Source organism: Hypanus sabinus, chromosome 15, assembly GCF_030144855.1.
Source record: "Hypanus sabinus isolate sHypSab1 chromosome 15, sHypSab1.hap1, whole genome shotgun sequence".
NCBI classification, from domain to species: Eukaryota; Metazoa; Chordata; class Chondrichthyes; order Myliobatiformes; family Dasyatidae; genus Hypanus; species Hypanus sabinus.
Window position 1 is genome coordinate 48,668,840 of NC_082720.1, and position 14,656 is coordinate 48,683,495.

A 14,656-nucleotide genomic window follows, 5' to 3' on the forward strand; every position below is an offset into this window, starting at 1 on the left:
TGCTCATGCACAGAGGTCCTTTATCACAGGTGCGTTAGTTTAGACCTGTGAAATACTTCAGCTCCAAAGAAAATATACAAATGGCCTCATTTCTAAAAGGCTAGACCCAGTTCTGCCAAAATGTGTTCTCAGTACAATTATAAAACAAATCAAGGGAGCTTTGCAGATGTCTCCATCTTCAACATTGACAGAAAGTGGCATAGGCAATAAAAAAGATCAATGTATTTTCATTCATCAACTTTCATTAAAGTTGATTAAGGATCAACTTTAATCACCATATACATTTAACATGTGTTTGGAATTTGTCAAGGTACGTTGGCATAATATGCAACAAAAATCAACTATCAACAAATACAATGAGTAAATGATAATGGAATAAAATATGGAATAAAAAGTGCATAAATGCATAAATAACAACTCTGGTTCCTTGAATCATCCCTGCACGAGGAAAGCCAATCTTTAGCCAATTTGCTTCACTCTATATGTAATCAAGAAATGCTGACAACACTTGATGCATCAAAGTCACTAGCCCAAAATTCACCTTGGCGTGAAGTTGAAGTCTTGTGTCAGCCAAATGAACCTCTAGCCAAGTTACAACACTGCCATCTGCTGGCTAATGTGGAAAGTACAGTTCACACAAACCAGCAAGAAAAATCACTCATTACCTCCCCACTCTTTATCAACAAGATGATGAAAAACATTATCAACAGTGCTATCAATAGACAGTTGCTTGCCAATGTGTAGGACCACTCAGCTTCACTACAATCTTGAGTCCATTACAGGAGCATGCAGGTGCCAAGCATCTGGAGGGCACTGTGTCCTTAAGCACCACTTGCCTACAAGTGAAGCAGATCAGGTGAAGAGCTCTTCAGCCCCTTCTAAACCCACTACTGGAGAGTCAGCAAGTCATTGTCAACTCCTCAGGGAGGTGAGGGTGAGGTGAGAGGAGAATGAGGTGGGTGAAGAGAATAGGAATCCAGTCCATCAGAAAGTGACAACACTTGGCATCAAGAGAATTTAGCAAAATTGATGTCGATATAACTCGAGGGAGAAAACTCTACGTATTATACAGGAAGATGATTGTAATTGTTGGCCAATTCAGAACCTTGCTTGAAGCAGCCACATAAGGACTATGCCAAAAGAGCACATTTTTGGGCACAAATGCTGCTGTGCTTGACTTACCTATTGTCATCAAATATAGAATGCTTTCCACCCTGTTTATATAAGTGCAAACAATACATAACGCTCAGCACAATCCAGGGTAAAGTAGCCCATTTGCTCTGGATTATGAACAGTGACTTTCTCTTCCTTCAATGCACTGGAGCTGGAAGACGATCAAAGGAGCATCTCTACCAAAACGTACATGCAATTTGTCAAGGGTCCTCCTGGTGCCCCAGGTATCCCAGGGTTTCAAATGCCATAGATTAGGAGTGATCTTCACAGTGCTCCTGAAGATTAACCATTTAAGTAATGGACTACTTTCCTTGTTCTGCAAGATCAAGTATTCTCTGGTGGTAATGGGTGAGATGATATAGGTATGAAATAGACCAGATGTCCTCTACTCATTTTTTCAAATCTTTGAAGAGAGCACCTTATTGTACCAAGATGTCATTTTAACTTTTATCTGTCCCTTGCTTTTTCGCATGATTGCCCGAGTAATGTTCAATCCTGCTTTGTTAAATTCAGAGAAATGTTGATGGGACAGATAAAAATTACATCCAGGTCATTCCTAATGTTCAGTTCAGATAAAAATTACTTCCAGATCATTCCTAATGTTCAGTTCTAGTCACAAAATGTTCATTTCCTTTCCCATAACGTTCTGAGGTGAATGTGGCATTTGTGCTCATTAGGCCCTAAGGCACCAATCTTTCAACATCTCCATCAGGAAGGTCTCAGAGTTGTCCATATCTTTCTCAAAGAGGTAGCTTGCCTTTTGGTTTGCAGGTTGGTACAGTCCTTGATTTGAGTTTGTTCCAGAACCATCCCAAGTGCTTCTTCACTACATAGGAGCTGGCTCGTATGTTTGTGCACAATTAATCAATTTCATCACCACCATCACCACGGCCCACGCTGCCTTCAAATTAATCTGCACCACCTCTGATACTTCTTTCTCACCGTCTCCATCACAGGATACAGACTTTCCATTGAGAACTTTTATAAACCCACTAATTCCCACAACTTCTTCAACTATACTCCCACTCTGCCTCCAGTAAGGAAGCCATCTCACTTGCACAGTTCCTCAACCCCGGCGCCATCTGTTTTCAAAATGGGGCCTTCTGCTGTAGAATGTTTGAGTTATCCTCGTTTTACAGAAGTGTGCTTCCCCTCTGCCATAGTAGAATGAGTTCTCATGCTTATCTCCTTAATTTCACACAAATCTGCACTGATTCCCTTCCCCCTTCTCCCCGGACACGATATTAGAGATCTTTTCATCCTTACCTTTCATCCCAGTGGCCCCCCTATGCAACACATTGAAAATTAGTCACTTTGTCAGGGGGCTTGAGAGGTGTCCTACTTGTAGGTGGGAAGGGACTGATCGAAAGCAGACAAGGTAGTGTTGATGTATGAAGAGATAAATTCAGTGGAGTAGGAGCAGGCAGGAACTCCCAGGTTTATGGATCTGCAACAGCTAGAGGAGTGTTAGGCTTAGGGCAACACTTTTTCCTATATTTCGTCCCTAGCCATCATCCAGGGATATAAACACCCATTGCAAATGAGGCCTCATCAATTGCATTTTACATTCTCAATATGGCCTCTTCTACATCGATGACACCAAGTGTAGATTAGGTGACTGTTTTGCAGAGCACCTGCACTCTGTTCATAATGGTCTCCTTGCATGTCATCTCAACTCGCGCCCCATTTCTACCCCAACCTTTCCCTCTGGAGCGATAGGTCAATAGGTACATTCAATGTCAGAGAAATTCTTTTCCTTTGCAAGCATTCACGAAAATGGAGGAGTGCCCCAAAGGATGAAGGACAGTTAAACATTAAAACCCCAAGCCCCCCACAGCTCCCCCCTCCCATGCACAAACAGCAGCAAGGCAATGATCACCCCCCACCAGCAAAAAAACCATCGGTGCCCCCCCCCACTGATCACTCAAGCGTGTAGCAAAATATCAATAAAGACAAAGACCTGCAGTACCCCGAAGACTACCCGTTCACCTGGCAATTCAACATACCACAGGCTCTCTCTCTCCCTAATAAGGGAAAAAGAGGTGGCCCCATTTCACAGCAAGAGGGGAGACATAGCAAGCAACTCGCTGATTTATGGTGTTAAAGTCTGTTGCATTGATTTGTCTGAGCTCTGCGCCCGGAGAGCTCGGGGCTCTGGACACACAGCCAGCAGCCAAACCACTGCTCCCAATGTTCTGTGTTCACCCACGATGTGTCAGTCAGGGGCACCGGCCTTGAATCAGCCGTCTCCAAAGCCATTTAAATCCGGCAGCCTGAACAGTGAGGCCAAATGCAAACTAGGAGAACAGTGCCTCATATTCCACTTGGGAAGCATATAACCTAATGATGCAAGCATTGAATTTTCTAGTTTCAGGTCTCTATACTCCGTGTTCCTTTACCACTCCTATCCTTCCAACTCTTCCTTCATTCACCTTTTCAATTCCTCCCTTGCCACCTGCCCCAAATTACACTTCCTCACCTGGGTCCATGCTGATGTTCCCTCTAATCTGTAATGACCAGTGTGCACAAAACTCTTGTGCTGTGCAACTTTTTGCCCAGTGACAACAACACGTGCGCAAAGAATTTTATATATAGAGGGATTCATTTTAACAGCGAGTGAAACACTTGTCAATAAGAACTTTGACCTCCTCTGGGTTTAATCATTTTTGCTCTTGTTCATCTACACTCTCACAAAACATATGTAGCAGGCCTGTAGTGGGTAATGAAGGATTTTCTTGCTGGAGCTCTTGCACACCATCCATATGTGATTTGCTTGCTAAATAACACTTTAAAAAATCAAGTTTCAAGTTGCTACAAATTCTCCAGCAACTTTTGCATCATGACAATACACGCTGGTAACATCAGTTTCTGTATTGTACATAAATATCTCTCGTAGCTGCATGTTCCTGACCTCATGAGTTTTCAGTGTAGCAGTTTCTACTGTTCCATTAAGCCATTCTGCTTTAAATGAACTGGTGGTTCTTTTACACTCCACATCCTTTGTTTCTTTGGAAGTTAACATACTGAAATCAATAATTTCTTCAATAAAAACAGTATTGTAAACCAGTTCTAAAATCTGCAGACTAATCATCACAAACTCCTCATTGTCAACACCATCCACGTCAGAAACCAGAAAAGGAAATGTGACTGTGTACGATCAGGAAATATACTTAACATGCCAACGGGGTAGAGGGTGACAACCTTTGTGTGCAGTTCAAATTCCTTTGTGTGCTAGGAGCAAAAGATGTGTGCGCGCGCTCACCTCAGAGAGAACATTGGTCCATGTGCCTATTACCGCACAGTCACCTGGGTTTCTTCTCCCTTGTCTACCCCCATTTGCCCATCATCTCTCCCTTATTTGATTCCACAACCTTTTTCTACCTTCCCCCCCCCCCCCCTCTATTTGGCTCCATTTACCACTCCTCCCACCTGCCTCACTCTGCCCAATTTTTTGAGCCAACACACACAAAATGCTGGAGAAATTCAGCAGGCCAGGCAACAGCTTGGGAAAGAGTACAGTCGACGTTTCGGACCAAAACCCTGCCGAAGCAATGCTGCCCGGCCTGCTGAGTTCCTCCAGCATTCTGTGTGTGTTGCTTGGATTTCCAGCATCTGCAGATTTTCTCTTGTTTGTGATTGGACTGCCCAAGTTTTTGCCCTCTTATCTGTTTCCACCTATCACCAACCAGCCTCTGTCTTAAAACTTCACCCTCCCCCATCTGGCTCCATCTACCCAGCATCCCCCACCTCACCCTGTTCCTCTGCTATCGGCTCCCGTGCCATCCTCTCTCTGTCCTCTTTTTATATTGTCTGTCTCCATTCCACACTTGTGGTCCTAATGCAGGGTTTTGAACTGCAGCATCAGCAATCCCTCTTTCTCCACAGAGACTGCTTGACCTGCTGAATTCCTCCAGCAGTATGTCCTTTACTCATGATTCTAGCACCTTGTGTCTCCAAAAAACAGAGATAAAACACTTTTATCAACTTGCTCCAATGCAAGGAATAAATATAGATTGGCCGTCATCTCTGAGAAATAATCTTTGTTCATGATAAAGCCAAGGTCAGCTCTGTGGAATAATCAGTAGGCATGCTGATTAACTTTTTTGGCACTGCTGTTAACTAGTTATAACATGGAGTTGGAAAATTCATCATTTAGTGGATGGGAAGAATCATCCAAATGCCTAATGAAAAAAGATGCTGCTTTTCCACTTAATAGGGGCAGGCTGTCACTGGTGAGTGGTCTATGATGAGAATGGGGACTTGGGTGACAACATCTCTAGTATTACAGTATGTCCAGTTAGAGTTGGTATATTTGATTGGCTAAAGCAGATATGCACTGATCTAAGTATCACTAGGAGAAAGATGAGTACACCGTTGGGAAAACTAAAATAATCGAAAAAAAATAGTATGAGAGTGATTCAAATTTCCAGGGACCTGTTCCACCTACAGGAATTGTGATTTGTCAGACTTGCAGGGGAACATTAGGAACCCTGACTGGTCAGAGGTGAAACCAGTGAGAGAAGTGCCTTGTTCTTCCAGGCACAGAGCCACCTCGACAGTCTTGGCTCTTTCAATTATTTCTCCTAACCCAACAAGCACCTTCCAACCTGCTGAGAGCCGGATTTTCGTCACATCCGGCCCCCCTTACCAATAGGCAACGTCACCATTCCTCCACCTCCCCAACAAGCAACTCAATGACCAGAAGGCCAGTTATCTATGGGCATTTGGTGCCTGCCAGTGCTCTGCCAACCCCCCCCCCCCCGTGATTTATTTTGCAATCTCTGATCTAACATGAAAATTCAGTGCTCTTGATATTTACATCCCTCCTTGTGAAGGTAAACATGAACTTCCAATTCTGGTGTTTTGTCACATACATTTTAGGGTATAGTGGGTCGTAAGGGAGACTTGGGACTTCCAGGAATTCCAGGGCAGAAAGGCGACAAAGGAGAAACTGGTTCACTCGGTCCACCGGTGAGTATCAATCCCAAAACAATTGTATAACTTCAGCTTGAGTAACTAATAACGCACAGTATAGTAGGTACCTTTGAGCACACTAGCCCCTTGAATTTCCAACTCTTATTCTCTTACGGTTGTCCACGTTTATCTCTCCTATTCTGAAGCTGACTCTTGATGTGCATCATTCCTAAAATCACTAAAGAACGTTACCTAATTACATACAGTTCTGCTATTTTTAAATCTCTGGTTAATGCAGCAAATAAATTAGATTATTTCTGCTTTCTGTTTAGGGTGAACAGGGTTTGAAAGGTGTTAAAGGTGAAAGGGGTGATGCTGGTGATAAAGGATTCCCTGGTGTACAGGTATGTGAACAAGTATCTCTCTTTAATAAATGGGGAACACTGAAGTTTGTCTAAACATCTAAACATTATATTATTATTTTGTTAGAATAGTTAATACAGAAAATGACTTTGGTTCATAGGCAATTGCAAGTTTAATTCAATGAAGAGGGTTTTAATTTGTGGAATGGAATGGGTTGGGACAGGATGGGTAGGCACATACAAACGGTAACGTATTCACACCCAACACACATCTATCTGCACAGTGCCACGTTTCATGCTTCACTGCATGCATTTAGCACATTTAACACACGTTGACATGGCCACCTCAGAAGTCTAAATAGAATTTGCCTACAAGGATATTGAGAATTATGACAGTGTGGTGCACAAGGGCGAGGAATGGAGGTGGAGAATAATTTAGGAGCTAAACAATCATCTCCTCATGAGGAGAAACGGAAGACTGAGAGCAATATGAAAGTGGAACACTAATTAGACATTTTTCCTTGGAATTCTCAATACTGCAGCCTCACACGGGGGAAAATGTAATCCATTGGTCACCTCCCTTTGCCCGGCGCAGTCCTTCAATCAAACACACAATCGTTGCACACCCACCCCAATGGCTCAATTGTTTTACTGATGTGTCACAAGGGGTGCATTGGCACTTGGTACACAAGTGATGGAGACCTACTTGCTTCAGTTGACTGCACTCTCTTGTAATCAGTCTGGTTCTCTTTTTCATACTCTTTATGTTCACTCAAAAAAATACTGTTCTGCTATGTATGATTTAAAGTAAATGTGAATGAAATGTGCATTTGAGAAATGATAGACTATTATCCGATTGTCTGGGACATCTAGCAACTCTAATATCCCAAGTCTGCCAGATTAACCGAGATTTATAGCAGTTTACTGTGTCTTTCACTAAATAAAGCCATTCTTTTATTCACTAGTTTTCCCATTCTTACTTGTTGAATTTTATCTGTGAGTTTCTTTGTCAAGCTAAAAAGTCTGTGTCCGTTCTTTTGGGGAGATTCTTGACTGGTCGTCCAGTATGATGCTACCTAGCATTGTGTTGAGTCAGATCATCTAGTCAGCTGCTCACTTGCTATTGACTGCATACTTACAATCACGACATCCGCAGTCCCTTCACCCCTTGACGTCCCTTCCAAACTCCCAAAACAGCTGAGCAGTCAGTTTGTCTGGCAAACCTTGTGTGTTATAGAAATTATTTGAGTGCACTGATCTGTCTTTAGGTAATCATCTTCAGAAAGACACATTGAATGATTTTGAGTTACATGTATAGAAAACTAAGGCAGAGACTGACTGAAGGGGTTGGGGCATTTGTATACAGACAACTGGTGCAGAGAGACACCTTGAAAGGTTTAGTGATTTTGTATACAGAGCTGGTGCACAATAAATGCACAGTTCTGGAGGAGAGTCTCATCAGTAGGTTTGGAGCTTAATCTCTACAGAGCCCTGAGGGAAACACAAATTAAGGGTCTTGAGGTTCCATTATTTACGGAGAGCTGGGAGAGGAATTTGAGAGAAACACATTGAGAGATTCGGGGATTATACGGTAAACAGAAATTACAGACATATTTTGTATAAGCTGCTTCGGAGATCTACAGTTCCCTGAGCTATCTCCAGCAAAACCTCTCTTCCCCAACGGAGTCCCGACCACGAGAGAGTTTCTGTTCTTCCCGAGGGTCTCATTCAGCAAGGTCTGCCGTAGTTCAGGTGCTAAGGTCTGCCTGTTTTTGCCTACAGGTTTTGCCTGTAGTAGAGGTCATTTGCTTGTACAAAGGTCAGCCAGTTCTGACCATCAGTGTATCAGGGACACAGCATGAGGCAGTAGGAAGAACAGACATTCAACTTTCACCATATGACTCACAAAGGCACCTGGATTACCTGGCCCATTCTCTGACATTAGTCAACCACCACGCTGTCTCTTCTGATCTTGTCTGGTCAGTGGAGATTCTCACTCTAGCTTTGAGGTCTCTTTGTAAAGGTGGAAAATCTGCCAGCTCTTAAAAGGATTTTTCCAAAATAAATTTTAAAGATATGCACTTGAAACTAAAACTAAAAGTAGCATATGCAAAATTCAACCTTTTACAAACTCTCTTTTGGAGCAATATATTTAAATAATAAGGACTAATACAATTCCTTTTACAGAATGTGTCTAGTTTTCTTTCTGTGCATTTCAGGGGGAGATTCTTACCCATTTGATGTAGTTACTCAGTGTGGAGGCATCCAATAATTATTCTTAGTAATGCTGAACGTAAATAAATGATGTGACCTAAAAATGTTTTGCAAGTTATAGAAGATGAGAGACAAATTAGTTAATGATGATGTGGCATGTCCTTTTTAAAGGGAACTCCTGGTTCCACTGGTCTTCCAGGTATCCCTGGTCAAAAGGGAGAAAAGGTAAGAATTCAAGTTCTTGGATACAAGAACTATAAACTGCTCATCCTGTCCCCTTTGCATTATTGCATCTTTGTGCTTCCCTCTCCTTCCAATCTGAACTCTTCTCTGGTTAGACAAGTCTCCGTCTGCCCTCACTGTTCGAGACCTGCTGCTGTTTTCATTGTGAGCAAAATTGAATCAACAGTTGCAGGCCGCATACCCTTACTCCAGCTTTAGACACAACAAAACCCTCTTTCAAAAAAGAACTTTCTTTCACTGGATGTTGACCTCGGGACGCGTTTAGTCGTGTTCAGACAGTAGTTGCAAGTGCCCTTTCTGAACTTCTCTATCTGACGCCGGATTTTACCAGCGTGCTTGTTTCCGTAGTGTAGTGGTTATCACGTTCGCCTAACACGCGAAAGGTCCCCGGTTCGAAACCGGGCGGAAACACTTTTGTGGGCGGCGCGGAACCGTTGTTTTTCAGCAATTAGGATCGCGTCCTTCCTCAGCCTGTAAGGAGTTAGTGGATTTTCTCCCTCGTTCCTGAAACCGGAACCGGAAGCGAGGCATAATCCCCACTACACATGTTTCACTGTACCTATGTTGTGCTCGCGGATCGTTTCAGCAATCCATTCATTCATGGATTGTTCATGTCACTCCAGTCCGATTACAGTTTTCACCAAATGACACAGACAACTTGGGTCAATTTGCCCCAGGAGTGGACGCCATTAAGAAACAATAAAATTGCAAACAGGAGCAGGAATAGAAGTATACAAAATTATGAGGGTTATAAATTGGGTAAATGCAAGCGGGCTTTTTCCACAGAGGGTGGGTGGGACTGCCACCAGGGGTCATGGGTTAAAGATGAAAAGTGAAAAGTTTAAGGGGAACATGAGGGGGAAATTCTTCACTCAGAGGGTCCTGAGAGTGTAGAATGAGCTGCCAGCACAAGTGGTGTATGCAAGCCCAATTTTAATGTTTAGAAGTTTGGATAGGTACATGGATGGAAGGGGTGTGGAGAGCTGTGTCCCAGTGCAGGTGGAAGGGAGTAGGCAGTTTAAATGGTTTGGCAGGGGCTGAAGGGTCTCTTTCTGTGACTAGTAAGCCATTGGGCCCCTCAAGCCAGCTCCATCATTGATCAAGTTAATGGCTCACCTTTTACCTCAGTGCTGTTTTCCAGCACAATTCACATATAAACTTTAATGTCTGGAAATATTTTAAATGAACACAATGGCTCCATAATCAATGGGGTCTTTTAGGAGACTCCTGAATGGGTACATGGATCTTGGAAAAAAATAGAGGGCTATGGATAAGCCGAGGTAATTCTAAGGACATGTTCGACGCAGCTTTGTGGGCCAAAGGGCCTGTAATGTGCTGTTGGTTTTCTAGTTTCTATCATCATTGAGGTAGAGAATTTCAAATGTTTGCCACCCTTATTTTTCCCTAATTACTAAATCCCCTATCACTGGGGTTGTGTCACTCTTCCTGCAGTCCTGTGCGATTGACCCAGTTAACAAGCCACATTGCTGGTCCTGACTCCATCACCTCCAACAGCATCATGAGGGCAAAGTCTGTTATAGATTGAAATTGACTCAGTGGACTCCTGCATCACCTTCCTGCTGCTCCTCCTCGTTTGCCTGGCAGGCACCCATGCCCTCACAGTGAAGCTGCTGTGACCACCTAAGGGTGACGGCTGCAAAGTTCTCACCCTCTCACGTGTTCCACATGTTTCTCCTCAGAAATACGCAGTGCCTGTTTGGAAGCTTCTGAGTTTTCCAAAGTTTTTAACAGTTGGTCCATGACCAAAGTAGTCAGTTGAACTCCTTGGATATGTTCAGCTTGATCAGGCACACTTGAATTGGGAGCTAAATAATTACATAAAGCCATAAAATATTTCGCACAGGCAATATCACACAAAATTTGGTACTACGTGCATAAAGAGATGATTAGGTTAATGCACAGTAGCATCATTTTCCCAACACTAACTTCATTTTAGAATTAGACCATCTCTGGGATGCTTGAGTAGTGAGCCTGCTCTTATATATGTGAGTATTCTTGATTGTTGGTTTCTTTAATTTTAGCTGTGACATATGCAGGCTTGCTAAATTTACTGCTTTAAAGCAAATTTGTTGAGGCAAAGAATAAGAATCTTCATAATTACATTACGTGCAAAATGACACGGTCAGCAACTTTAAACTCCTCTGTGTTATCACTTTGGAGGACCTGTCCTGGACCCAGCACACAAGTGCAATGATGAAGAAAGCACAGCAGCATCTCTACTTCCTTAGGAGTTTGCAAAGTTTCAGCAAGCATCTAAAACTTTGAGAAACTTCTATAGATGTGTAGTGGGGAGTATATTAACTGGCTGCATCACAGCCTGGTATGGAAACACCATTGCCCTTGAATGGAAAATCCTGCAAAAAGAAGTAAATATGGCCCAGTCCATCACAGGTAAAGCCCTCCCCACCATTGAGCGTGTCTGTATGGAGTGTTATTGCAGGAAAGCAGCTTCCATTATCAGGGACCCCACCACCCAGGTCATGCCTTCAAGAAGGTACTCACACCACCATGTTCAAGAACAGTTATTACATCAGGCCCTCGAACTGAAGAGGATTACTTCACTCAGCTTTACTTGTCTCATCACTGAAATGTTCCCACAATCTATAGACTTACTTTCAAGGACTCTTCATCTCATATTCTCAATATTTATTGCTTGTTTGTTTGTCTGTTTGTTTGTTTGTTTATTTATTTATTTATTTTGCATTTGTCATCTTTTGCACAGTAGTTGAATATCCTAATTGGTGTGGTCTTTCATTGATTCTGTTATGGTTATTATTCTATTATGGATTTATTGAGAATGCCCACAAGAAAATGAATCTCAGGTTTGTATAGGGTGACATAAATGTACTTTTATAATAAATTTAAACTTTGAACTTTAAACCAGATAGCTAGCCCTGGAATTTAGCAATTGATTCCTTTCTCTTACGCAGGGAAAACCGGGTGAACCGGGATTAGATGTAAGTATCTTTTGACGTTATACTATAGAGCATAAATAATACAACTTTATGGCACAGTACAGGCCCTTCAGCCTACAATGTTGTGAAGACCTTTTAATCTACTCTAAGATCAATCTAACCCTTCCCTCCTACATAACCTTTCATTTTTTTCTTTCATCCATGCACCAGTCTAAGAGTTCTTTAAATGCCCCTGGTAGGGCATTCCACTTACCCACCATCCTCTGTGTAAAAAAAACTTACCTCTGACAATTCCCCCCCGCCCCCCGTAGTGTCCTCCAATCACCTTAAAATCATGTCCCCTTGTCTTAGCCATTTCCACCCTGGGGAAAAAGTCTCTGGCAATCCACTCTGTGTCTCTTATCATCATGTACCCCTTAGTAAGTCACCTCTCGTCCTCTTTCCCTCCAAAGAGAAAAGCCCAAGCTCACTCAACCTATCTTCATAAGACATGCCCTCTAGTCCAGGATCATCCTGGTAATCCTCTTCTAAACTCTCTCTAAAGCTTCCACATCCTTGCTGTAATGAGGTGACCAGAACTGAACACAATATTCTAATTGTGGTCTAATAAAGGTTTTGTAGAGTTGTAACATTATCTCGTGGCTCTTGAATTCAGTCCCCTGACTATTGAAGGCCAACACACCATAAGCCTTCTTAACAACCCTATCAACTTGTGAGGCAACATTGAGGGATCTACGGATGTTGATCCCAAGATCCCCCTGTGTTTCCACATTTTGCTATGAATCTTGCCATTAATCCTGTATTCTACCTTTAAATTCAACCTTCCAAAGTGAATCACTTCACACTTCTCCGGTTTGAACTCCATCTGCCACTTCTCAGCCCAGCTATCCCTATCAGACTATGCTTTCCAAACACTCATAAATCCTGTCTCTAATAATACTGTCCAATAATTTGCCCATCACTGATGTAAGACTCACTGAGTTTATATTGCCCTGGGTTATCCTGCTCCCTTTCTTGAACAAAGGAATAACATTTCCCATTCATTTGGTACTACTCTTCTAACCAATGAAAATGCAAAGATTATCACCAAGAGTGTAATAATCTTTTCCCTTGTTTCCCATAGTAACCTGGGGTATATCCCGTCTCACCCTAGAGACTTATCTATCTTCGTAACTAGAACTTATCTTCAAAAGTTCTGCCACATCTTTTTTTTTTAGTAACGTTAGAATGTTCAAGCATATCAGCCTATTTTACATTGTAGTCACAATCATCCAGGTCCCTCTCACTGATAATGAATACTGAGGCAAAGTATTCATTAAGGACCTCCCCGATCTTCTCCGACTCAAGGCACATGTTTCCTCTATTATCTTCGAATAGTCCTAACCCTCACTTTGGCCATCATCCTGTTCTTCACATGTTTTCCTTAATCCTACTTGCCAAGGCCTTCTCATGATCTCTTCTAACTCTCCTAAGTCCATTCTTCAACTCCTTCCTGGCTCCCCTGTAACTCTCCAGAGCCCTGTCTGTTCCTTGCTTCCTGAACCTTAAGTAAGCTTCCTTCTTCCTCTTCTGGAACTAGATCTTCTACATTTTTTGTCAACCATGGTTCCTTCACCCTACCATCCTTTCCCTGACTCGATGAGATAAACAATCCAGAACCCCCAGAGAGTGCTTCCTAAACAACCTCTACATTTTGATCATGCACTTCCAAGTACATCTGTTCCCAATTTATGCTCCCCGGTTCTTGCCTAATTTCATTATAATTTGCCCTCCTCCAATTAAATACTTTCCCATACTGTCTGCATGTTTAAAGTAATTTATTAAATTGGAACACAAGCTTATTAATTAAACAGATTCTGGAAATCAATACAACCTGAAATTACTTCTTTTAGAGAGTTGTATCAATAACCTGGAACTGTACAGATTTTCACTTTGACACAATATATCTAGCAAAGAATTAAAATATTTCCTATGACATGTACATAATGGAAGATGTTGTGAGGATGCTGGTTATAGAATAATTAATTCACTTAATGTTACAGAGGACCCAAAGTGAATGTTTACTGACTGACTCCCTGTGGTTTGCCAAACAAGATTCAGATGTGCTGCTATCCTCATAAAAACAAACTGCAGTTCATCTTATTACAGACACAGAATATCTTTTTGTGAGGGAGACTTTATATTTAGTATGTCAGTGTTTTGCCAAAAGTCAGAATTCCCTTTTGACCTCAACACACAGAGCATTTCACCAAGCCATCGTAAATAAAGCTTCCCCACAGTCTGGTGTTAGTTTTTTGTCCAAAAGGGAAAAAAGTTAAGTTTTAAAAAAAATAAGAGTAGATTGGGAAACATAACATAATTTGCATTTGCTGGAAATACCAGTTGCATTGTTTCAATTAACTTTGTTTCTTAAGTTTATCAATTTATAGTTATACAGCTCAGAAACATGCCTTTCAGCCCAATTTGTCCATGCCAACCAAGATACCTATCTATACTAATCCCATTTGCCTACATTTAATCCATATCTTTCTAAACCTTTCTTATTCATGTATCTGTCCAAGCACCTTTTAACCATAACTGTATCTGCCTCTACCACTTCCTCTGGCAGCTCATTCCTTATACCCACCATCCTGTGTGTGAAGAACTTGCTCCTCAGATTCCCTTTAAATCTTTCCCTCTCGCCTTAACCCTATGCCCCCTAGTTTTACACTACCCTGCCCTGGCAAAAAAAAAGTTTCTGACTATCTAGTTTATTTATGTACCTCAATTTTGTAAACCTATAAAATAACCCATCAACCTCCTTTGTGATCAGAA

General features: G+C 42.0%; 1 protein-coding gene and 1 non-coding gene across 7 annotated transcripts in view; both read left to right on the forward strand.

Annotated features, from left to right (window-relative positions):
- Positions 1–14,656, forward strand: part of LOC132405494 (collagen alpha-1(XXIII) chain-like) — a 146,221-nt gene that overhangs the window by 120,267 nt on the left and 11,298 nt on the right. For 5 of the 6 annotated variants that reach the window (XR_009515896.1, XM_059990353.1, XM_059990350.1 and 2 more), the window contains 4 exons: positions 6,055–6,144; positions 6,420–6,491; positions 8,835–8,888; positions 11,858–11,884. Coding sequence is in view for 5 of the 6 variants with exons in the window: in XM_059990353.1 (XP_059846336.1) it covers positions 6,055–6,144; positions 6,420–6,491; positions 8,835–8,888; positions 11,858–11,884 (243 nt within the window). In the remaining variant the exon portion in view is untranslated. Of the gene's footprint in view, positions 1–6,054; positions 6,145–6,419; positions 6,492–6,991; positions 7,331–8,834; positions 8,889–11,857; positions 11,885–14,656 lie in introns of those variants that run through there. The other variant, XM_059990351.1, reaches the window with a different exon arrangement.
- Positions 9,245–9,317, forward strand: trnav-aac (transfer RNA valine (anticodon AAC)). The gene has a single exon. It is a non-coding gene; the product is annotated as a tRNA-Val (tRNA).